Source organism: Eupeodes corollae, chromosome 2 (genome assembly GCF_945859685.1).
Source record: "Eupeodes corollae chromosome 2, idEupCoro1.1, whole genome shotgun sequence".
NCBI classification, from domain to species: Eukaryota; Metazoa; Arthropoda; class Insecta; order Diptera; family Syrphidae; genus Eupeodes; species Eupeodes corollae.
The window spans coordinates 16,361,678-16,387,664 of NC_079148.1; the positions used below are offsets into that span (position 1 = coordinate 16,361,678).

General features: G+C 35.7%; 2 protein-coding genes across 2 annotated transcripts in view; one reads left to right on the forward strand and one right to left on the reverse strand.

Annotated features, from left to right (window-relative positions):
- The window catches only part of LOC129948222 (farnesol dehydrogenase-like), an 87,588-nt gene that overhangs the window by 27,373 nt on the left and 34,228 nt on the right, over nucleotides 1–25,987 (reverse strand). The gene's annotated exons all lie outside the window — the stretch shown is intronic.
- On the forward strand, nucleotides 14,023–14,891 carry LOC129948223 (farnesol dehydrogenase-like). The gene is made up of 2 exons (XM_056059136.1): nucleotides 14,023–14,619; nucleotides 14,681–14,891. The coding sequence occupies exons 1-2, from the start codon at nucleotides 14,050–14,052 to the stop codon at nucleotides 14,855–14,857; spliced, it is 747 nt and encodes a 248-aa protein (XP_055915111.1). The 5' UTR covers nucleotides 14,023–14,049; the 3' UTR covers nucleotides 14,858–14,891.

Sequence of the window (25,987 nt, forward strand, 5' to 3'; positions counted from 1 at the left end):
TGCAAGCGTTGTTCGTTTGTAAGACGATTCATGGTTAAATTATAGACCAACCTGAAGATGTTTGACCGTGAAACAAAACACGAAACGTGCGTCAGCTGTTTAAACCAATGTTGCCAAAAAAATCACCATTTAAGCCTAGTACGCTGCTGATGCGAAACGAAATTTTTCAGTGGTCTCCAAGTGTAGAGCGAAATTAAAACGAAAACCACAACGGAAAAATATTTGTGTAGAGTCTATATATCTATAGAGTCTATATCTATATTAAAATGAAAAACACCGAAAGTCACGAGTAAACAATTTTCAATTTTGATTTGTAAACAATTTTTTCCAATAAATAAATTAAACGTCAAAATCTCGCAAGCAATTAATATACCGGGCAATTTAATTGAGAACGAAAAGAGTGGAGAATTGTACTAAAAAATCTAGTACAGCTATCCACTAAAATGACACATTTCGTTGTTCAGCAGCGTACTGAAAAACGAAAAGCACAGCGAAATTTTTCGTTTATGATTTCGTCATGTCATTTTTGTATGGGAAATTTCGTTTCGCATCAGCAGCGTACTAGGCTTTAGTATAAAACTTATTTCGTAAAAGTTGATTTTTTATTAACAACAAGAAAAGGGTTAAGTTCAACCCACCATAATATCTTCCTGTTAGGTGGGCTTTTATAATAATCAATATGTTTCAGTAAGCCACAATATCTGAGTTTTATTTTATCAGAAATTATCCATAGGGTTTATTTCTTAACCATGTAATACCTGGCTTCTATTTAGATCAATTTCAGAAACCTAAGAAATGGTTATTATTACGACGGAAAGATATTTCTATTGTGTACTAAATGGTCTGGTCGTGTGAAATGAAGTTCTAAGAAAAAGGGTAGATAATATTTAAAAGAAAATAAACATACATATAAGGAAAAAAATAAATCGTTAATTGAAAGTTGTATGTCTTAGAACCGCATCGTCTTTTCGTCGCTGATAAAATTTTGACATTTCTGACGTTCAAGGTGAAAAATCGTTTAATTTTTTTTTCTTATTTATTAAAAAACTGGATTAAAAAAAAGGGTTGCCACCTCGAAGATTTAAGGAACAAAAAGTATTTTATCTCAAAAACTAAAAATAACTTATTTGACATCTTGTAAAATTTTTAGTAAAAATTTTGACAAACAAACATACAAAACATGGCAAGAGTACGAAGCTTAGGCGACTAAGTTTAATGACAGATTTGTATAGACCAGTTAAAAACAAGCATTTTTTACTATAAGAGGGGGGTCTATCTCCCCCCCTTTAGGCGGGAGTGGCAATTTAAAAAAAATATTATCTAAAATGAAAAAAAAAAAATAGTTTAAAAATAACGGTAATACTTAAAATTAAGTATTATACATGTCTTTAAAGCCAACATTCTGTTCTACTAGCCAGTTTTTAAATCAAGTCAAAAATATGAGTAGTTTTTGAAAAAAAAATTTAACTTAAAATTTGAGTAAAAAAAGTTAAAAAAAGGTTTAAATTGTAATTTTTCAAATCTTCAAGATTATCTACTATTGTTTTTATTATAGAATTTATTGCTCTCATTTTTTTTTGATCAAAAAATTAAAACTAGATGATCCTATGTTTTCTAGTTCTTGAGAAAATTAAAAATTACCAAAAAATATTTTGATTAAAATTACTTTTTTTTTGCGGATTTAAACCTTTTTTAAATTTGTTTTACACAAATTTTGAGGTTAAAACATTTTTTTTTCAAAAACTATGCATAGTTTTGACTTGATTTAAGAACAAGCTAATAGACAAAAGTTTTGACTCTTAAAAAATGTATAAAACTAAGTTGTAAGTACTGCCAATATTATTTAATAACTGTTTGCCCCTACCGCCTAAACGGGGGGAGATAGACACCCCTCTTATAGTAAAAATGCTTGTTTTTAACTGTTCTATACAAATCCGTCATTAAACTTTGTCACTTAAGTTATCGTACTCTCCCCTAATAATTCTTCGTCGAAATCATCTTCTACGTCGTCTTTGTCGTCGTCGATGTCGTCGCAGGTACACGACTAGGTAGGCTTATTTAGTATAAAAAGAGGACAATATCTATTTTCTATGTTGATAAACCTTCATTTAGGACAAAATAAGGATCACAAAATATGCGTAGAAAACGGAAAGATTCATGTGGGATGAAATGAGGACGATTAAAAATCGTTGAGGACGATATGAGGTTCGTTTTTCTGTATGTATTTCGACTCGGGTATTCAGTAAATTTTGTATAAAAATCAAACAGTCAGTTTATTTATTTATTTATTTATTTCAACAAATAAATTACGCACAATTGGTAAAAATTGATGATCGATTATAAATGTCTCGTTTTGGCATTGACTTCAAAATAATATTATTTGATTATTTAAGAAAGAAAAACTTTCCATAAATTCTGCTAAAATTGGTAAACGTTTATTACAGCCAAAATGTTGATAAGAAGATTTTTGTTAAAGTCTCAAGCCAGACATATCGACAGACTTTTTTTATTATACTTATAATAATACATTTATAAAACATAAAAGTAACAAAGGACAATTATGCAAGTTTTAAAAGAAATATTATTAAAAAGAATAGTTATTGTGACAAATTGTTATTTAACAATTTAAATAGTGATAAATGGCACTCGGTATAATTAAATGCCTTATGTGGGGTGAACAATATTAAGGAACATAACATAACGAGAATACAAAAATTAAAAACAAGAATAAAAAATAAAGAAAGAATAAAACATTATTTATATTATAAAAGACAAATAATTAAGTTTAAAACTAATTGATGTAGGCCAACAAAACTTAGATTTGGTTGAAATGGAGTAGAAGTTTCTTAAGTGAGTCGTTCGAAATGAGGCGACGACGGATACATAGCTGTCATGGTTGCTTAACAAATTGCGGACCTCAGAGTTTGGACTCTGTAGATATCCACATCTCATAAAGAATATTTTAGAAACTTAAAAATAATATAAATGTCTCACAGGTAGACTGTTCAGTTTTCTAAAGAGCACCATAGAAGGATACTACCGGTTGACCCCGCAGATTTTTCTCATAGCACACTTTTGCAAAATGACCAGAGGCTGAATTTTAGTTAGGTAAGCACCACCCCAGCAACTAATCCCATACTAAAGTTTAGAATGAAAAATTCCAAAATAAGCTGTTTTTAAGGTTTTGTGATCACAACATTTTTTGAGGTGGTAAGAACGTAAATATTGCTTCAAAGTTGAAATGTGATTTGTCCAACTCTTATTTTGATCAAAAGAAATACTTCGGTATTTAAAATCATTAACAATTTCAACATTAAAACAATTGTCACAACAGATTTAAATTCATAAAATCGCGATAGAGCACCACCACCATTACATGTACAGTTTAACATTTTATAACGTTGGCAGTTTTGAGCATGGAATAATATATTTACATCTGAAATCGCTTAAACTGAAATACATCAATTTAGTTTTGCTGCTTACATTAACTTTGTGTTTTGCAAACCAGATACGCAGTAGGTGGATATCAAAATTTAGATCATCCACAAGGCTTGGCTATACCAAGATCGTCAGCAAAAGCAGTAACCAAAGAATGGAAGACTGAACAAAGAGTTTATATAGACTAGAGAAACAGGATAGGACCAAGGACCGACCCTTGTGGAACACCAAGGTTTGAAACCCTAGTGTTATTTAAAAATCTCCAACTTTCACTCTTTGGGTCCTGTCTTTCAAATAGGACACAAGTCAGTTATAAAAAAACCCACGGAATCCGATATTATGTAATCTTTTTAGAAGAATGCAATTGTCTACTCTATCAAATGCTTTGCTTATGTCTACAAACAAACCAGCACAATATTTTTTGTCATCTAATCCTTTATTAATTAAAGTGCAAAATTCAAGAAGAGCATCTTCAGTAGAGAGCCCTTCTCTAAAACCGAACTGCGAACTATTGAAGAAATTTATTTTGTTAAGATAACGTAACATTCTATATTTAACAGCTTTTTCAAACATTTGCGATATGGAGGATAGCAATAAAATAGGTCTATAATTATTGACTTCGTTTTTATTACCTTTTTTTAAAAAATGGAATAACGCTAGCCATTTTAATTTAAATGGAAAAATCCCAGTGCCAATGCTTAAATTAATAAGATGAGCTAGGATATCAGATACATTCAGTGCGATTTGCTTTAGAGTTTGATTTTTAATACAACCATCACTACACAAGAACAAGATTGAGAGTTGATTAAGCTATAAACCTCAGATCTAGCAACTGGGTCAAAAAAAGAAAATACTTTGATATGTGCTATCTACTAATCCAACTTCGGCTTCAAATCTATTACAGAAATCAAATGAATCCGAAGTTTAACCTACAGAACCAAAAGAGTCATTGAATTGGTTAGCAACAATTAACCAATGATAGCAAGTTATTTAGAGACACTCAAGCCTCTTTTTAGTAATTGTAAAAGGTGCGACTTGTCAAATTGAAAATTTCGACATTTCCCGACGATTCAAGGTCCGTAGAGTCGAAATAAATTTTTTTTCGAAAGATGTCTGTACGTGCGTGTTTACGTACGTTCGTATGTCCTTTAGTCTGTACGTTCGCAACGTTTTTTTCGTTGTCCATAGCTCAAGGACCAGAAGAGATATCGACTTTAAATAAATTTTGTTATACAGATAATAAGGCAGAAAGATACAGAAAGGGCTCTCAAAAAAATTGTGTGGTTAGTTTTTTTACTAACCAGTTTGAAAAAAGTTGAACATTTTGCTTAACCCTAAATATTTCATGAACTAAAAACGCAACAAACGTAACATGATACCAAACAAATATATTTAAAAAAAAAAAATCGAAGGTTTTTTTTACAAAATATAAAAACCTAACAAAAAAACAATACTTACAGTTGGTAAAATTTTACTTTCGACTCAACTAGCTTTACAAAAATTAAATATTGTTTTCTATTTTATTCAGAAGTTTTTTTTTAATAAAATAGGCCGTTTTTTTCTACAAGAAATAGTACGCAAATTTGTGTTCGGTTCTTGATATGTCTCAAATAAATTTCATTCATCCAATTTTTAAAAATTTTAGAAATGCTACTTTAATTGGTAAAAATTTGATTTCGACAAAAAATCAAAACTATTATTATTATTATTTATTGAACTATACATAAATGTACAAAACAATACTTAAAAGCTAATAGCTACCAGGGCTTCTAGCTGAAATGTTTAAAATAGTATTTTTGGATATTTTGATGTTTTAAATTTGCCAGCTGCAGGGGGCGGTCGGAGTAAGTAAGAGTAATAGGTCTGACTTACTCCGACTGCCCCCGCAGGGGTTTTTAATAATTAAATGTTAAATACTCTGGTGAAGATTTAAAAGTTTTAAAATTTTGAAAATATTTTGTATGTTTTGTTCGGAAGGAACCAAAAGGAGATTTTTTAGATTACAGTTAAAAAGTTTATTACAAATTTCATTGATTTTCGGGCAGTCTGTAGTTAAATGGTTGATGGTCAGCTGGATATTGAGTTGGCAGAGGTGGCAAATGGGTGGGGGATCTTTGTTGAGTAGGTGACTGTATGTGAGCTGGGTGTGTCCAATCCTCAACCTGGTGAAGCATTTGTTCATGATTGCAGGCGTAGAATGGAGCAAGTAAATTTTAAAATATCGTTTTTGGAAGGTTGGTATATTGATATTGCTAAGTTTCTGTTCCTAGCGGTTATTTTGGCTTCATTGTCTGCGTGCTCATTGCCTTTTACACCGATGTGACCTGGCACCCAAAAAATCTTTATCGCTTTTCCAAGTTTGATGACGTTGTCTCTGATTTGTATGATGTAGGATGATCGATTGTTGACGTTTTCGTTGGCGGCTAAAGTTGAAAGACTGTCCGTGCATATCACTGTTTTTTTCTTCGATTTGCGGGCGAATTGCGTGTCTTTTAAAACCGCTAAGGCTTCGGCTGAGAAAAATGGTGGCAGCTTTTCTGAAGAGATTAGATTGTTGTTTGAGTCAACAATTGCGAAAGAGGTACCTTCCTTACACTTTGAGCCATCGGTAAAGAGAATATTCCAGTTATTTCTGATGAAAGGATTCATTAATTCATGAAAATGCTGCAGATATACCTCTTTCGGAGTTGAATCTTTTTTAAATCGAGCGAGTGCAGTGTTGATAGATTCCTTCGGGCATAGCCAAGGAGGCTCACACTCGACATCTTTTTTTTTAATTTTTGGTTCAATGCCGATTTTTCTCGCATACATTAAAGTTATGTAGAGGGCTGATGGTTTTTTTGGTGTCTTTAAGCGTTTAAGGATTTTCGTTGAGTCCAAAAGAATTGGAGAGTCATATAGGATTCAAGTATTTTTCCTACAAGTCTTGATGTAAGGACTTCTTTTCTTTTTGTGATCGACGAAAAACCTCCCTCAGCTAACATATTTTTTAAAGGGCTTGTCTTAAAAGCTTTGAGGCTGGCTCTTATTGCGGCGTGATATGCTGATTGAACAGGTTGGATGTAGGATTTTGCAAATCAAAACTCGATTTTCAAAATAACCTATTTCTTTAAATGAAAAATATTGGTGGTAATTTTAAAATTTTAAAGAATAATTCAACTAACAACTTTTTTAACCCAAACCTAAAAACTTTTAAGCAAGACAAATCGACAGGCTGGATGGGAATTTATCAGTGTGGGTCGCATACCAGCTTCTTTTATATATTTATGTCGGATAAGCTATTGCACAAAAGTTTTAGTTCAATATATTATAAAAGTCCAATACCAGAAAAAAGTGTATCGAAGAACTGCAATTTTAATAAAATAACTGTGCATTAACAATTGCGTACGCTTGATTTTGGTCCGGCGAGAAGAGGGAAGTTGCTAAACTTATTTAAAAACTAAATAAGTTCGATCTTTGGAATTTTTTTTATTCATGTTTGGAAAGATCAACCATTTATGATTTATGACGTGGTAGGAGGCATTTGGTTCAATCCCTGCATGTGGCTTCCAATTTTTTTTGGTCATGGGTATTGCCTCTTGCGAGGAATTGACAAATTTTGGAAGAGTAATTCTTGCCATGAAAAGTGCTTTATCAAATCAGACGTTCGGCTTTAGCTTAAGACTGTAGGCCCTATCTATCCTACAGGAATGGTTGAGAGTTTTAAGACACTAGTACCTAGTTTTCAACAGATTGTTACTTACTTACTTACTTACTTAAGGTGGCGCTACAGTCCTGTGTGAACTAGGGCCTCACCCAACAAACTTCTCCATCTAGCTCGGTCCCTAGCTAGATGTCTCCAGTTTCGCGCTCCAAGTTGGGTGAGGTCACCTTCCACTTGTGCGCGCCACCTGATCCGCGGTCTTCCTCTACTGCGCTGTCCTGTGGGTGTGGATTCGAAGACTTTCCGGGCCGGAGCATTGGTTTCCATGCGCTCTACGTGACCCAGCCATCTTAGTCGTTGGACTTTTACTCTTCTTGCTAAGTCTACGTCGCTGTACAGCCCGTACAGTTCGTCGTTCCATCTTCTCCTCCACTCCCCTTCGATGCATACGGGACCGTAGATCACACGAAGAACTTTTCTCTCGAAGCGACCCAAGGTGCTTTCATCCGCTTTTGTCATGGTCCATGCTTCTGCACCGTATAGCAGGACGGGGATGATAAGGGTCTTATATAGCAACACTTTGGTCCCTCGAGAGAGGACATTACTACTCAATTGCTTTCTTAGTCCAAAGAAACAGCGGCTAGCAAGAGTTATTCTGCGTTTGATCTCAGCGCTGGTGTTGTTTTCTGCGTTTACAGCGGAGCCTAGGTAGACGAAGTCCTTGACTACCTCAAAGGTACGTCTGTCGATTGTGACGTTTTGACCAAAACGTCGGTGTTGTATGTCCTTTCTAGACGACAGCATGTACTTTGTTTTGCCCTCATTAACCGTTAAACCCATTTTTGCCGCCTCTGCCTCAATACTCACAAAAGCCCCATTGACATCACGCTGAGTTCTTCCGATTATGTCAATGTCATCAGCATATGCCAGTAATTGGACAGACTTTTGAAAGATAGTGCCTCTAGTGTTGACGTGTGAGCTCTGCACTATTCTTTCAAGCACGATGTTAAAAAAATCGCATGACAGCGCATCACCTTGTCTAAAACCTTTTTTGACATCAAAAGGTTCTGTTAAGTTGTTTCCAACCTTTATGGAGCAGCGTGAATTCTCCATAGGCAGGGATGCCAAAACTAGACATGGCTCTATACAGCTCGTCCCTGTAGATGCTGTCATATGCGGCCTTGAAATCGATGAAAAGATGGTGGGTGTCGATTTGGTGCTCTTGAGTTTTTTCCAGGATCTGCCGTAATGTGAATATTTGATCAACTGTGGACTTTCCTGGTCTAAAACCACACTGATAAGGACCTATCAGGTTGTTGACGATGGGCTTTAGACGTTCACATATTATGGCAGAGAAGATTTTATAGGCGATGTTAAGTAGACTTATTCCTCTATAGTTGGTGCAGTTTAGAGGGTCTCCTTTTTTCAGGATCGGGCAAACAATACTGAGGTTCCATTCATCGGGCATGTTTTCTTCCGACCATATCTTACAGATAAGTTGGTGCATGCTCCTAACCAACTTATCTCCAGCTGCTTTAAAGAGCTCGGCATTCAAGCCATCTGCTCCAGCGGCTTTATTAGACTTCAACTTAGATATGGCAATCTTTACTTCGTCTAAGTCGGGAGGACGGGATTGTTGGCTTTCGTCGTCTATATCGAATGGGTCATCCTGCCTGACAGCGGGATTTAGTTCTTCGTCGCCGTTATACAGTCTGCAGAAGTGGTCCTTCCATATCCTCAGCATTGACTGCGGTTCCACTATGATGTTTCCACTTTCGTCTTTGCAGCCTTCGGTTCTAGGTTTATGTACCTGTGAATTTCGTTTCACCTGTTCATAAAACTTTCGAACCTCATTCCTGCTTTTATACCTCTCAACATCTTCGACCGCACGCTTCTCATGCCCTCTCTTTTTCCTTCTCAACAGATTGTTGCACGACTTAAATTAGGTATTTTTTTTTTGAATTATTTGAAGTCCAAACGCAGCCGTGGGTTATCAGCAAATCTACTGAGTACAACTTCTATAATTTCTTCCTCTCTTTCCGAAACCATTTTTCGGTGTACATTCAACATACAAAATCCTGTAAATTAAAACTTCTAAACAGAATATATCTAAAAATTATGGGATTGTTCAATTATATAATTCTAACGATCTTCGATGATGGTTGGTCTTTGTCCTCGAAAAGTTCTTTTAGTCAATGCATTCAAGTTTCGTTGTCGGGAAAAAATCGTCTGCTTCTTGTACGATATTATATAAGTCGATTTTTCAAGATCTTTGAGAGATAATTTTCTAAATTTGCAAAGATTGTACCCAGCCTAAACCACAACAAAAAATTTGTATTTGTTTGTAGCTCAAAATTGCTGAGCGAATCAACTGTGCTTAAGTTTTAGAAGAGTCCAGCAATAATAATAGTAATACTAGAAATATAATACTTTGTTAGTGATTATAATGTATTTTAGTATTTAATTAGTCATTAACTTTGTGTCAATCAATCAAACATTCCTGGAAAGGACAACTGCCCACCCTGTTACCCTCTGGGAATGCAATTCGGTATCAATGTTATGAATATAGAGGCATACTCGTAATATTATGTTTTTATTTCTGAAATAGGTGAAAGATATAAGAAGAACGTGATTATTTTTTTAGAATCATAATAAAATTGATGTTTTTGAGCTGCTTTTTACTTTTTTCTAATGGGAAATGCATTGAAAAATAATTCGAAAAAAAAAACAATCTACATTTGTCAGTACACGCATTGACTTCTTTCAGGTAGAGTGGAAAACAACTTAAATTTACCAGGTTCCAATATGAGCCATGGGCGATAATAAAACGCAGCTATATAGTCATTTAGAGAACTTCGAAAAGTATGCAATCCAATACTTTAATCTTGAGTTATTTTTTTCAGAGGTATTACAGATTTTAAACCAGTTGTAAAGGGTGTTATGTTTAGAGTTAAAAATAACTTTAAGTTGGCAACACAATTTAAATTGGATTTCGGTCAATTTCGTTCAGCTGCAAAGTGATTTATTTCAAATTTGGTTTGGAATTTCAACATGAAAAGACTGACGCTTGAACAATGCTTCTATGGCTGTGTTGACAAACATAAAGTGTTGTACTTCAATTCTCATTTTATAACCTTTTTTTACTGAACTCACCATGCCCAAAAGTGAGATAACTATTTTTCAATGTAGTGAGTTCTTAATTTAGAAATAAAAATCTGTAGATCTTTCATGATTGATCCTTATTTACCGGTGTGTGTTTTTAGTGCATTTAGTGCCCCACACTATTTGTTACCGATTCTTACTTACTTACTTACTAACTTAAGTTGGCGCTACAGTCTGGGCGGACCTGGGCCTCAACCAACATGCGTCTCCAGCCAGCTCGATCCCTAGATAGCTGTCTCCAGTTTCGCACGCCAAGTTGGTTGAGGTACTCCCCCACCTGGGCGCGCCTCCTGAGTCGCGGTCTTCCTCTACTGCGCCGTCCCTCGGGATTGAATTCTAAGACCTTCCGGGCTGGAGCGTTGTTGTCCATTCGCTTTACATGACCTAGCCATCTAATGCGTTAGACTTTAATTCTGCTAACTAGGTCAGTGTCGCTGTACAGCCCGTACAGTCCGTCGTTATATCTTCTCCTCCATTCTCTATCTATGCTTACGGGACCAAAAATCAACCGAAGAATTTTTCTCTCAAAGCATCCTAAGACGCTCTCATCTTTCTTTAACAGGGTCCAGGCCTCAGCGCCCCATAAATGAGAACCGGGATGATAAGTGTCTTATAGATGGTGATTTTAGATGCTCGAGAGAGGACTTTACTTCTCAATTTCCTTCTAAGTCCAAAGAAGCAGCGATTTGCAAGAGTTATTCTTCGTTTGATTTCAGCGCTGGTGTCGTTGTCAGCATTAATAACGGTGCCTCGGTAGACAAAGTCCTTAACTACCTCAAAGTTATAGCTGTCAATGGTGACGTTTTGTCCAAGACGTCGTCGTTCAGTGTCCTTTTTTGATGACAGCATATACTTGGTCTTGCCCTCATTGACCACAAAACCCATCTTCTTCGCTTCCGTCGCAATGCTCAAAAACGCTCCACTGACATCACGCTATGATCTTCCAATTATGTCAATATCATCTGCGTATCCGAGTAATTGGATGGATCTTTGGAAGATAGTGCCTCTAGTGTTGACGGTTGAGTTTTGCACAATTCTTTCCAGAACGATGTTGAAGAAGTCGCATGACAGTGCATCGCCTTGTCTAAAACCTTTTTTGACATCAAATGCAAAGGTGAGATGTTTTCCGAACTTGATAGAGCAGCGTGCATTCTCCATCGTCATTTTGCACAAACGGATAAGTTTGACAGGGATGCCAAAACTAGACATTGCTCGGTAGAGCTCTTTCCTATTCATGCTGTCATACGCGGCTTTAAAATCGATAAAGAGATGGTGGGTATCGATTTGAAGTTTCTGGGTTTTTTCCAAGATCTGCCGTAATGTGAATATTTGGTCGATAGTGGACTTTCCTGGTCTGAAGCCACACTGTTAAGGACCAATCAGGTTGTTGACGAATGGCTTCAGACGTTCACATAATACGGCAGAGAGGATCTTATACGCAATGTTTAAGAACTGATGCCTCTGTAGTTGGCGCAGTTTAGAAGGTCTCCTTTCTTATGTATCGGGCACACTATGCTGAGATTCCACTCATCGGGCATGCTTTCTTCCGACCATATTTTGCAGATGAGTTGGTGCATACTCCGTAGCAAGTCATCGCCTGTGCTTTGAATAGTTCGGCGGTGATGCCGTCAGCTCCAGCAGCTTTCTTTGACTAAAGTTTAGATGTAGCTGTTTTCACTTCGTCAAGGTCGGGTAGGTAGAATTGTTGATCTGCGTCGCCGAGATTGAGTGGATCTATCTCCCTTACAGCGGAATTTGGTTCGTCATCGCCGTTATAATAATTTGCAGAAGTGATCTTTCCATATTCTCAACATTACATTCTTCGGTTCGTGGCTGATACCCTTGGGAGGTTTTTTTTTTACCTTTTGGTAAAGTTTACGAACCTCATTCCTGTTGTGGCATCCCTCTTCCTCCTCGATTGCCGGCTTCTCGTGCTCTCTTTTTTTCTATCTAAAAAGCAGGTGTTCCTCTCTCCTCTTCTGCTCACTGGCAGCTCTGGACTGTCTGTACAGCGCCGTTTTTTATGCCTGTTGTTTCGCTGCGTGCCCTTGCCGGCATTCGTCGTCAAACCAGGGGTTTCGCTGTGGTGGCCGTGTGAAACCTAGCACTTCAGAGGCGGCATCTCTGATGGCTGCAAGGCAATGTTGCCACTGGTTTTCAATGCTTAATGCAGGCAGCATATGACTCCTTGAGAAGTTATTAGAGACTCGATCGGAAAAGGACATGGCAGTCTCTTGCGATTGTAGCCGTCTAACGTCGAATCTTCTCACAGTACTTCCTTGTTTTGGCTTGGATCGGGATATCCGTAGCCGTACCTTGGCTACAACGAGGTAGTGGTCCGGGTCAATGTTAGCCTCTCGGAATAAAAAACATACATATCTCTCTTAAATCTCTTGATTTAAATTTTGGATTCAACAATTCAGAGAAATTCTAATATCTTTCTATACTTTAAAATTAAATTTTATCAGGAAAATTTCTACAGCCTTATGTATATAAAAATAGCAATTTATAAATTTAACAAATCACTGGATGCTAAAATAAAATAAATTAGGTGGCGCATCAGTCCATGAAGAACCAGGGCCTAGTGACTTACAACTCTCAACCATTCCTGTGTGCGAGTAATGTTGTCAGGAATGGAATCACTGGATTGTGGATATATTTAGAACTTAAGAGTTTAAGGCATCGTTAGCAACAATCAAGTTGTATTATAAAATATTGTTAATTGCTTTTGGTGCCGAAATCAACAAAATTGTTGGTTTTCTTAAGGTTTGTGTTTTGTCTCAGTTTTGTGTTAGTCTTGTGTTTAAGCTTTAAATTAGATTATTTCAAAGAATCTTGTATCGTCATAAAAAAGAAGATTACGAGTGCTTAAGATACCTCTGATGATGTAAACAAAATTCCGATACAAATATAGTATATAGTCTTTCAATGAGAGGTTTTGATTTGAATAGTTCTTTATTTTGACAGCATTCACTTTTAAAGCTGTTATGTTTTGACATTTAACAAGCAAAACACTACGTCTTTACTAAAAATAGAACGCGAAAAAAGGATCAATATTAGAAATTGTATAAGAAAGAATTATTTTTAAGAAGCCTCAAGGGGCAATAACAGCTATATAAATCATAAACTCAGGACTAAGAGATATTCAATATGGAGTAAAAACCTAGCCGCTAATAATGTTTCTTCAAATCAACTTTTGTTATAAAAGTTTAATGTTACATTGTGTATTCAAATGTTCAATAAAATTATCAGAACTTTTTATTGAATAATTATCTAGCCCTACCCTATTAAATGCACTTCTACCTGCCTCGGTTATCGCAAAACAATATATTGCCAATACAAATAAGTGGTTAGAGCCACATACCTTAACTTTGTAATAATAACAACTAGAAATATTATTTTTCTATACTTACATGAAAAAACACATTTCGATTAAAATTTTCATGATGAACTAGGTATTTTGTGTTGTGTTGTGTTGATAAATCATTAATTGAAAATTGCAAGTCAGCCAAACAGCAGCCGGCCGGCTTCTGACTCTGGAAAAGTTAACAAATAGATAAATAGCTTCAACCGTTCCTCATACATTAAAAATGTTAACAATTATTTGAGATCGAAAAGACATTTAGACAATTAAAACGATAGTATTATTAATGTTATTAAAAAATAACAAGTCACGCATATTTATTTAGTAAGCCTCGTTGCATAACAAAAAGCTCGAGCCGTTTGAAGGGGCTTCAAGTTCAACTTTATAAAACTGAGACACAACACCCAGACTTATTTCAGTTACTTTTACTAGGTTACTAACAATGGAACGTTGGCAAAATCGTGTCGCTGTAGTTACAGGTGCAAGTTCGGGAATCGGTGCAGCTATTGTCAAAGACTTAGCTAAAGCCGGTCTTATCGTAGTTGGCCTAGCCCGTCGAGTTGAACGAGTTGAAGAATTGAAAAAAGGCTTAACGAAGGACCAACAAAAACGTATACACGCCGTTAAGTGTGATGTCTCCCAAGAAAATTCTGTTAATTCAGCATTCGAATGGATTTGCAAGAATTTGGGAGGAGTTGATATTTTGGTGAATAATGCGGGCATCCTAAATCCTGGAAAACTCTCGACAATGGATTTTTCAAAAGTTCGCGAAGTTATCGATACAAATGTCATGGGTGTGGTTATGTGTACCCAACATGCATTCAAAAGTATGAAGGAGCGGAATTTCGACGGACATATTTTGATAGTAAATAGTATTGCGGGACATAAGATTCCTGTGATGCCAATGAATGTTGAAATGAATATTTATCCACCAACCAAATATGCAGTTACTGCCATAACAGAGATTTATCGACAGGAATTCAGTGGACTTGGAACAAAAATTAAAATAACTGTAATTAATTGTGCTATAGAAAAATTGTTGCAATTTTTATTAACTTGATTTCGTTTTTTAGAGCATCAGTCCAGGACTTGTTGATACGGAAATTGTTGATGACGAAATTAAAAACCACTTTGAAAAATGTATTCTCAAATCTGAAGATATTTCAAGTGGAGTTTTATATGCTATATCGACCCCACCTCACGTTCAAGTGCATGAATTGACAATAAAACCAGTTGGAGAGGCAATGTAATAGCAATTAAGAAAATAAAATTGTAATACTTGTACTCGTAAATGTTTTTAATTATATCATGAAAACATACAAAAGTAATCTTAAGAATAATTTTTCTGGATTTAAGTTAGTTTGGCTTAAAGCAACGAATATCGGTCTTAGGCTGATCTAATGGATGATACCTATTTTGAATACGTAAAATCAATTTTACAATTTCAATTACAATTGTTTCCATTACTGCAACAAAATAGTTTATTCATTGTCTCATTGATCATTTATTGAGGTGGCTTTTCGATTAGAGTTGGTTTGTTGATTTGAGCAAAGTCTGCTTAATTGATATTAAACCGCTTGAGGCAAGAACATTTACAGCGATGACTGTCACCAATCATGTTAAAAGCTTAGCTTTCAGTAATGTTCATAAGGGGCGTAAGCATTAGTTTGTGGAGCATCAGCTCAGAGTTGGAAGTTATAATCAAGTAGACATTTCGCTTTTACGAAATGATGAGGAAAAACTGAGCTCAACCTTGAAATTTGAAAGCACTCATTTTCAAAAGAGCGAGAGGATGCCATCCGGCACGCGTGGCAATGGCATTGTGGCATAAAAACAACTTTAACTTCTTTCCATGCCGAGGGAACATGGACCAGGTAAAGACAGCTGGTAAAAATTGCCTCAAGGATTGGTGTAATTATATCAGAAGCTTTTTGTAATTCGGCTGGTATTATTCTATCTGGTCCTGCAGCTTTAAATGGTTTGAAGCTGTTGAGAGCCCATTGTAGCTTATCCTTTGTGATCAGACCTTGTGGATATGTTGTATTTGAACTTGAACATGTAAAACTGTTGCAAGTTTCGGTAAGAGAACTACCAGGAAAGTGAGTGTCCAATAGTAGGTTCAGCGATTCATTACTTGAATTTGTGCAGGAGCCGTCTGTATTTTTCAAGCAGCTTGGTATAGCTGGATTAGTTGAAAGAATTTTCCGTGACCTAGAGGCTTCAGAAGTTTCTTCTATAATGCCACAGAAGGATCGCCAAGAAGGTCTCTTGGATTTCCTTAGTGCCTTCTTGTAGATTCTTAGGGATTCTTTGTGGGAGTCCCAATGAGAGGCTAGTCTTGCAGCTTTGGCTCGGTTGAAAAGTTTCCTGCATTCCTTCCTCAGCGAGTCAAGCTCTGAGGCCCACCATTGTGGTTTCCTCTTTCCTCTTATGCATATAAATGGACAAGCAATTTCTAGCGATCTGTTCATAGCTGAGGTAAGGTCATTGACTTTGTTGTCAAGTTCATTAGCGTTAGAGAAAGGACTAGATAGTGTAGGTTCTAGTAAACTCTGTAATGAGTTCCTGTATGAAGCCCAATAGTCAATGGACTCGGGTTATCATCCACATTTATATTGAACTGAATATATCTATGATCAGAGAACGAGTGTTCTTTGGATACTTTCCAGTCCAAGATCATATGGTGTATACTATCTGAGACAAGAGTTATGTCTAAGACTTCTTGTCTAGTTTTAGTTATGAAGGTTGGTTCATTACCAACATTACTTACTAAGAGGTTAGTACCAAGAATATAATCAAAAAGAGACCTACCTCTGTCGTTGATATTCGTACTGCCCCATACAGTATGAAGAGCCTTAGCATTGCTCCCAATAATTAGGCGGATCTTTTTCCTTTCCGCTTCAGCGATGACTTTCTGCAGGGTTTTTCCAGGGAGAGGGCCAAGGTGGTCATGCCCAAGATACGCCGATACCAGCCAGAAACTTCCTTTGGTTGTTTCCAGCCTAGCAACGGTGGTATCTTTGTCACTGAAACGATGGAGTAAAAATACATTAATGCTACGTTTCACTAGTATGCAAGATCTAGGTTCACCTTTATCTGTCACACAAAGTGTGTAGTATCCAGGAGTCCTGAGTCCTCGAACAACGGATCCTACAATCCATGGTTCTTGGATCAGGACAATGTCTTCCCCGTTACTCGCCAGACGGAGAAGAAGTGAGGCCGAGGCCTTTATGGAGTGTTGGAGATTAATCTGTACTAACTGCAGCAGTTTGGCTACAATTAGGCAGATCAACCTCCAGCACGGTTTTGTTCTGATCCTCTGAGTCTGAGGATGAACCCAAGAGTTCGTCCTCGCTCAGAAGGATCATGTTATGGTCGTCCTCAGTCTCCATTAAGGATGGACTTTCTACGACTTTTGTAGAGGGTGCAGTCGCGATTGGAGAGGACAAGGGTGCATCATCACCCTCTGTTAGGAGAGAAGACGACGCGACGTCCCAGGTTCACCAACCGCTAGTTCACCTTCGGTAGTTTTTGGAGGCCCGCTTTCCGCGTTAACCTCATCTTTTTTATAAATTCGAATTTTGATGATAAGCAGTGGATCTTTTTCAATATTATTATTATTGAATAGCCTCCGTTCCTCAAGATATTTCTTAAGCTGATAAAAAATAAGAGTTTTCAAGTGTTATGGAAATAAAAGAATCTAGCGCAATCGGTTGTTAATTTGAGGGAGAAGAAAATTCACGTTTGTTGGGGATTAGTGGAAGAAATGCTGTTTTCCAACTTCCGGAACGGGCCCAGAATTAAACTGTATACCAAGAAGGAAAAATGTACGCAGCAGTTTTTTAGTTGTAAGAACACCTATTCATTATAATAGTAGGGATACGATTCGAACCAGCACAGAAGTTGATATGGATGAACTGAACGCGTTCTGTGCAGAACAAATCCCAACTGTCATCGATCTCTGCCTGAAGTTCTCACTAATTCAACAGAAGAATATAATACGAAGTAGCAAACCTAACAAATAAATCTTACCCAACTTAAAGTTCAAGCAAAACTGTATCGATCAGGATTACTATAAAGTTCGGAAAAAAAGAACTGATGTCATCAAATAATCCGCGATTGAGGATGTGATATCTTAGAATTAATATAATTAATGAAAAAGCTCTTAAACTGGGTCTTACTCGTTTCACGCTAGACGGTTTTGTGCGTACAGCAAAACACCGGACGGCGACATTTTCTAGAGGCGCGAAGAAGAGCATATACGCTTTTATATTATACGGTCACGGCAAAATGCCGGCTCCGCGCCACCGGGTTGCAACCGTCTACTGCCACTACAGTATAAGGCAGCCGGACGGTGCGATAAGCTTAGTGGCGTACGTTAAGAAGTGCATGTTTTCACATCATACGATTTTATTCTTGCGGCAGAGTGCAATAATTTGTTTGTCGTTCATTAAAACAACGCGTGACTTGAATGTTCTTATAAATCTAAACCTTTGAAAAGTATACTAAGCACAGGAACCATACATATATCGTGTTTTACTGTACGGTCAAAACTGTGTAGTGAGAAACGAGCCTTACTTTAGTCGTCTTCTCTACAATGTTTCTAGTTTTATAAATATCACTGTTCAAATATTGCTTGTAAGTATTGACATCGAAGAAATCCAAAATATTCCAAGCGTAGCAAAAACTGAAAAATGCACCAGGTGAAAATTGGATTTTTGTGGGTTTTTGAACATTATTTTCCATAAAATCTTTATAAATACCAATATTTTTAAATTGTTCAAAATATCTGTCATTTGGCTTGTTCAGTAAATGAACGAAAAAGTCATTAATAAGGCTCTATAGCGATCACCATTAACTTTTACGTTTTCGAAAGCATCGTTTTGAAAGAAGTTCAGACAAAATATAAGACTAACCCATAAGGTGTGCTTTCAGTAAAGTTTTGTAGATGTAACGTTTGACCAACTTGCACTTATGAAAAAATACTGAAAATATGATTAAATTATTCATTTACTACTTTTTCAATTCTCAATTGCGCAGTAACCTCTTCAATTGAGCTTTGCCTAGGAGAAGACTAACTTCATTACCCCTGGCCCTGACTGATACAGGATAACATTTCACTGCATTCTCTCTCACAATAATCCTATAATCTTTAATGAAATTTTATCTCGGATTTTCTCCCTGAATAGGTCCTAGGTAAAAAAGAGAAGAAGGACAAACAAAATCTCCACCCCTCTATAAAATTCTAGATTCCAATATTCCATCATCGCATCTTCCATCTTTAAGATGAACAAAATTAATCTTCACTTTAAAAAAAAGAAGGAGATTTCTTCTTGATAATTCACACGACTAAACAACCGCGTTCACTCGTATATATACGACCGCAGCAGTAGATGATCACACCACCAACCTTAAGACTTATTATAGGTCCTTTATCGTTACCCTCTATGATAGCGGGTAGGGTGATGGAACTGGAGCAGTTTTAAGGAAGACTGTCTGTGGTGAGGATGGGTGCGATGGCAATGTATAGCGAAAGCGGCGGGCGGCACTCAAAAGTCTTCATCAAAACTTTTTTGATTGCAATCAGCAGGCCTAAGTAAGCGTAAAATCGAAAATCGATTATATCCTTTTAGAATTGAGTCAATCAAAACAGTAGCGGTGCGGTAGCAGTGGGGAGGCTAGCATTTATATAATATATTTTGTCTGTCATAAGATAAATGCCATTTTTAAAAGTTTTCTTGATGTTTTTTTTTTTTTTCATTTTTAGGGGTGTAAAGTGAAGATCTTTGACCTTAGATAAATATACGTTTGCTTTTAACTTTTAACCATCGTAAATCACCGCACAAACAACAAAATATCATTTAGATTGCTTCAACTTTATCCGCATCGATTTTAGAAGTTAACTTTTTAAATTTGTTAAAAAAGCCAACACAACTTCCCTTTCCGATTGTTCTTAGAGCGAGGATAGTAAAGAGCATATTTTTCCAATATGAGCTAAAAATGAACTTTAAAGCAGTTAAAATGAACAGTAATTCGTAGGAGAAAGGCATATTGATAGTAAAGCATAAGAATAGTTATAAATATAATAGCGAATGAACGAAACCCAAAAAACTATTAGTCCAAATCAAGTTCTAAAAAAATGGTCTTGAATTTTGTAAGCCTGTAACACCATTTTGATATTTCCGTATAGCTTGCACTGTGTTAAGGTAAGAGAACCTTCTTAAAACGTGACTATTTTAATTTTACAAAGCAATATTTTGTAAAATGTGATAATAAAAACATAAGGGAACCTTGTGGCACACCATTTATTTAGTGGCATGACTTGTATTTTGAGGTTCAAATTGTAATTAAGTTCGATGTTTAAACTAATAACATGATGTTGTAGTTCATGATTCAAATTAGAAGTCCATGATTAGGGGATTGTTGGAATTACAAACAAAAAGAGGAGACAAAGTATAACCCTGTGGTACATCATTTATTTAGTAGATTTTAGCTTAGAGTTCGATCAATGCATGACTTGCAATTTTGCAGGTATCGTTAATAGTAAAACACTGAGGCACACCATTTATTTTTTGGATTTCAGCCCTCAGTCCTCACAAAACAATGACTTTTGGTTCAAGACAAATACCAATTAATCCTTAAATTTTAATAAGATAACTTGGTGCTTTAGTTCCATTACATTATTATTAATTTTTCAAAACAATATGTATTGTTGATCCAAGCTCAGTAACCCCAAAGTAAAAGTTTGAAATCAAGACGCAAACATTAGTATCTAGTTGAAAAAGAAAACTGTCGAAATGCAGTCTTTGTCGTTGGGGCCAATCCAGCATTTTTGTAGATATGAAGTCTATATTGCTTATGTTTGTAAATTATAATTTGCAAACAAATCTCTCTGAAGATTAAAAAAATATTTAAAATAAAAATGTAAGTTTAAAAAGAATCATCAAACTGCAAGGAAGGACAAACAAATCTTAAACGGAACTCGTTTAAAGTATTGCAAAAGATAAATATCCTCGTCCTATCAGTAGCTCCTTCAGAAAAGTTTACCAAACGAATCCTTCACCCTTTTCGATTGAAGAGTATTAGAAAACATCAAACAAGATTTTTATTTTCTTCCTAGAATTTTTTCATACCACTTTAATTTTCCCATAATCGTCAATAAACAAAATAACTCAAATAGACAAAATAAAAAACGATGATTTCAGATGTATAGCCACCTCAACTAAACCTAGAAAACTTCTCTCTTCATCTTCTACTCGAGTAGGCTTCAATGTTTCAACGTCTGTAAATAATATCAAAGAAAAAGACGACGACATAAAAATAAAAAAATCTAGCTGCAATAAAAAGCAGAGGCAACTAAAATATGAACGACAATAACAAAAAAAAAACACACATATATCCTTCGTCTGCATACCAAACAGCATCCTGGAGAAGGGCTGCAGCAGCGGCAGTAGGAGCAGCAAACAACACTCCCGGGGGAAACCCTCCCACGCACATGTTTGTTTGGCAACTTTATCTGCCGCCATAAAGAGACCTATCCATCATCCATTCATATGCTGTCTATACCTCTACACTCCCTACATACATAAATTTATATCATATCGAGGATTGGATAATCTCGTCCTTTGATTTTTCTCTCCACTTGACTCGGTGCACTCAAATGTGAGCAAAATGTTACGTGTCTGGAATCCGGGGATATCCTGATTGAGTATTTGCCCATGGATTAAGCTATTTCCACACCCCCGCAATCACTTCCAAGCCTAACCACCCACGCTTCTGTTCGCTGCTTCGAACTTATTCTGTCATACAGAAATGGAGATGGAGATCCTTTTCTCTATATACATATGTGTATAGAAGGATGTATGTTCTTCCATCACCATATTTGCCAATCAATACTTTCGACAAAATGGAATGATGAACTGTGGAGGAGTTTAGTGAGTGTGGAAAAATTCCTAGTCTGCAAAAAAAGGATACACTCAGTTGCACCGCAATCTTCTTCCCAGCAGTCCCGAGATCCTGAGCCTGATTCGAACCCTTATTCATATAAAGGTAATAGAGATGGATATGGAAAAGAAAATGTGCTTGTGATTTACCGCTTTTCCGCTTCCATAAGTTTTTTTTTTTTGTTTTTGTTTTTTCTCTTTGATTTTAGGTACACCTGTCACTTTTGTGGAGGTGTATAATAGTGGCAACAAATGATTGTTTGTTTTACAAGGGGCTTAAGATTTAATGTCTGGACTAATTGGTTTTGCATTGTTATACAGAATACAGATGTTTTGGACTTGCTTTATCTACCTTGGACTGACTGCTGGTCATCACGCCCAGCAGGAAACACTGTGGACTGTTTCACTGTTAAGCTAATCAGTTTTCACGTCAATATAGGATCTTGTATCGGTATATTTTGTGAAATTGAGGCTTTTATTGCCAATTTTATTGGATTTGATTCGTTAAAAATTGTCAGTGTTTATTTTGACAGTAGGGTGGGCCAAACAATTATTTTTGAGAATTGAGAGATCTAATAACACTAAAAATTGGCCATTTGGTATTATTGGCACATATGCAAAATATTTTTGAAATGGGTTGACTTTATCTGCCTCCAATTTATCTTTAAAGTTTTAACGTTTTCAACTTATTTACCATGATTGATTTTTTATTTTTCAATTTTTTAAATTTGTAAATGAGGTGGCTTTGACTTTCTGTTGGGTTCATTTCGTTATTTGAACTTTATTCGAAACAAAAATCAAAGTAGGCCGATACCCAAATTTTAAAAAAACCAATTAGCATGTCATTCATTTTAAGGTTTTTCATCTTCAGTGTATTCGCAAAATTGAAGCTAAGTTTAAATTTATAGTTGTGTTTGTGATTGCTTTAAAAATTTCTTTGAATTAAATCTGTAGTAATGGAACGTACTTGAAAGGCTTTCAAATGTCCTATATTCGGCGAGACTTGAGATTTGAATAATTTACTGCCCACTATGAAGTGCTAATGAAATGTTATGAATGGAATAGGTACAATTTCAAAAATTAATAAAAAGGAACCAACGTTCAAGGAAATACATTCAAAAAAAATTCCTGGTAGGCAAAATTTGGTAGAAAATACCAGCCAAAAAACAGGTACAATAGTCTAGATTTCGTGGTAAATAACTCCAGGTAAAAAACAAAAAACCAGAAATCTGGTAGAATCTAACAAGTACCAGGAGACATTTTTTTTAACCATATTTCCTGGTAAAAAAAAAACAGGAAAAAATGTGGTAAAATACTCCAGATTTCGTGGTAAATAACTCCAGATTTCCTGGTAAAAAGAAATCTGGTTTTTATTTACCAGAAATCTAGTTGCCTGGTAAAATTTTTGACAGAAAATTTTCTATTAAATACTACCAGCGTCCTGGTAGAAAGTACGTTTTTTCCTGGTAAAATGAAAATTATCTTGAATCTGGTAAATTGAACCAGGACATTTTTTTTCTGGTATATTTTTCCTGGTACAGGAAACCAGTCTTCTGGTTTTTATTACCAGAAATACTGGGAGTTTGGAAATTATCTTCTTTTCTGGTAAATAAAACCAGGAATTTTACTGACTGGTATATTTTTTCCTGGTAGAGAAAACCAGTCTTCTGGTACTTATTTCTATAAATTATCTTTTATCTGGAAAATAAAACCAGGATTTTTTCCGTCTGGTATATTTTTTCCTATGGTAGATAAAACCAGTCTTCTCGTACTTATTACCAGGAATATTGGAAGTCTTAAAATTATCTTTTATCTGGTGAATAAAACCAGGAATGTTATTGTCTGTTATATTTTTTCTTGGTAGATAAAACCATGCTTCTGGTACTTAATACCAGAAATTCTATGAGTTTAAGAACTATCTTTTTTCTGGAATTTTATTGTTTGGCATATATTTTCCTCTTAGGTAAAAATCATATTTTAGTACAGTATACCTATCAAGCCTGTTATATTTTACCAGAATTCTGGTACCTACATTTTTACCAGAAAAAAAATATTCCTAGTATATTTTACCAGACTTCTGGTATATTTTTACCAGGAAAAAAAATATTCCTGGTATATTCTACCAGAATTCTGGTATATTTTTACCAGGGATACTGGGGAAAATGTAACCAGGGAAAAAAAATATTCCTCGTATATTCTACCAAAATACTGGGTTTATTTCCATTATAATTTTTACCAGGAAAAATAATTCTCCTGGTATATTCTAACAGAAATCTGGTGTATTTTACCAGGAATTCTTCGAAAAATCTCCTGGTAAAATTTACCACGATTTTCTGGAAAATTTTACCAAGACGCCTGGTAGGAATCTAAAAACCACTTTTTCTGGATAAATTTAGCGGGAAATATGGTCACCGGTACCAGTTTTTTTTTTGAGTGTAAGTGATAAAGTTTGTGAAAAAATCGAATTTGTTTGGAAACAGGCATCACTACCGGTTATTTCAACTACGAGATCATTACAAATGATAAAATCTTATCATGGTAAGTGTAAAATACTCCTTTCCAACATTCCAAACAAGAAGCTAGATTAATTTGTTTCTGCTATCCAAGTTTTATTTGACATTTCATCTTGTAAATGCTCTGATTTTTCGAAATGCAACTGTCCAAAAGAGAGAAAGGTACCACTGAATGAAAGAAGTTTTCTAAATGATCAAAGAACCACAAGAAAAAGGATAATTGGGAACACAGATGTACTCGCTACAAAAATAATCAAAAAAGTTTGAAAAGAAAAATGGATAAAGAACTGGCCTTGCGAAAACGTCTAAAAGTATTTCTTCTTCTGTTCATTACAATAGTCCACCAGAAGCACAATCGGATTCATGTGAAGATTCAGATAGCGAAGATATTTTTACAGTTGACGATTCCAAAGGAAATAAAAAAACAACAATCCGTAACACTTGAATTACTCCACGTTATCTCAAAACTGCGACCGTTATGGGGTATCAGATAGAGCGGCCGCTGCGATTGCTTCTGTAATCCTACAGGAATGTAAATTACCCATTATTGATAAAAATAAACTAAGAAGGGAGCGAAAAACGGCAAGAGAAAGTGTTCAAAATTAAGAATCTGTTTCTGAGATCAGTGCTTTATATTTCGACGGTCGAAAGGACAAAACTTTAGTCAACCGGCAAAGAAATGGAAAGTATTACCACGAACAAGTGATCGAAGAACATATTTCGCTAATAAGCGATACAGAGTCAAAATACTTAGGTTAGATTGCTCCAACATCAGGTACTGCTAAATGTGTTGAACAAAAGTTGTTTAAGTATTTCCTGACAGAAAACATTTCATTGGAAAATTTAGTAGCTATTGGATGTTATTGTACCTATGTCAATGTTGGGAAATTTGGTGGAATCATGCGCCTGTTGCAAAAGAGATTAAAAAGACCAGTTTGCATGTTTTATATGAATGTGCTGCAATTCCGTCATTTATTTGGACATATTGATGGCGTAACCTCGGGACCATGAACATTTTCAGGAGTGATTGGAAAGGACCTGGAAAATTGCGAAAAAATGAGAGTCGCTGCCGATTAAATAGACACAAAGAACCTTAGCTCTGACCAACTTTATTTATTCAGGATCGTTTCACCAGTTTTGACTGGAAGTTGTCCCGATAACCTAGCTGATAAGTCCCCCGGAAAGATGTCCCATGCTAGGTGGTTCGCTAAAGCTAATCGTATTCTTTGTCTGTATATCGGAACATCAACTCCTAAGGAAAATTGGATAGTGTAAGCAACTTACGTGCGTCCTGAAGGTCTATGCTCCAACTTGGTTCAATATCAAATGACAACCTACCTGCAAAGATGGAGCCTTGCATTTATGGGGTTTAATCTCGAAAAGTCGCTATCTCTCCGTGGAATATCAGACTTTTATTGATCCTGTAATCAAACGAAACAGTTTCTTTGCGCATTCAGAAAATGTATTGCTACCAATGTTAACTGATCCAAAAAAACATATCAGAGAACTGGCTCTGCGCCGTACTTTAAAAGCTCGCACTGAAAAACCTACTCGGTTAAGAGTTTTTGAAGTCCCAATTATAAAGTTGCATGAAAAAGTGTACTATGAACTGATCGATTGGAAAAAGTATATTTTTAAACCACTTATAATAAAACTGATCGATTGGAAAAAGTATATTTTTAAACCACTTATAATAAAACTACCATGTCACACCCAGACCGTTGAGAGGGCAGTTAAGACCGTCACAAAAGCATCAGCTACTTTATGTTCAAAAGAAGTACGTGAAGGATTTATACAATCTAAGATTGTATCTCGTAAATTGAAGACTTTTGTGTAAATTGATGTCAATTTAAAATCAAATATTTAAAAAGTTCCTTTTGATAAATCAAATGTGATACAAAAGTAGTTTTTGTTGCATTTTTAA

What these genes read in the sequence shown, in the direction of transcription:
- LOC129948223 (XM_056059136.1), top strand. Translation starts at nt 14,050, where the DNA reads ATGGAACGTTGGCAAAATCGTGTCGCTGTAGTTACAGGTGCAAGTTCG. An exon ending in GAACAAAAATTAAAATAACT is followed by an intron (nt 14,620 to 14,680) that starts GTAATTAATTGT and finishes TTCGTTTTTTAG; the next exon opens with AGCATCAGTCCAGGACTTGT.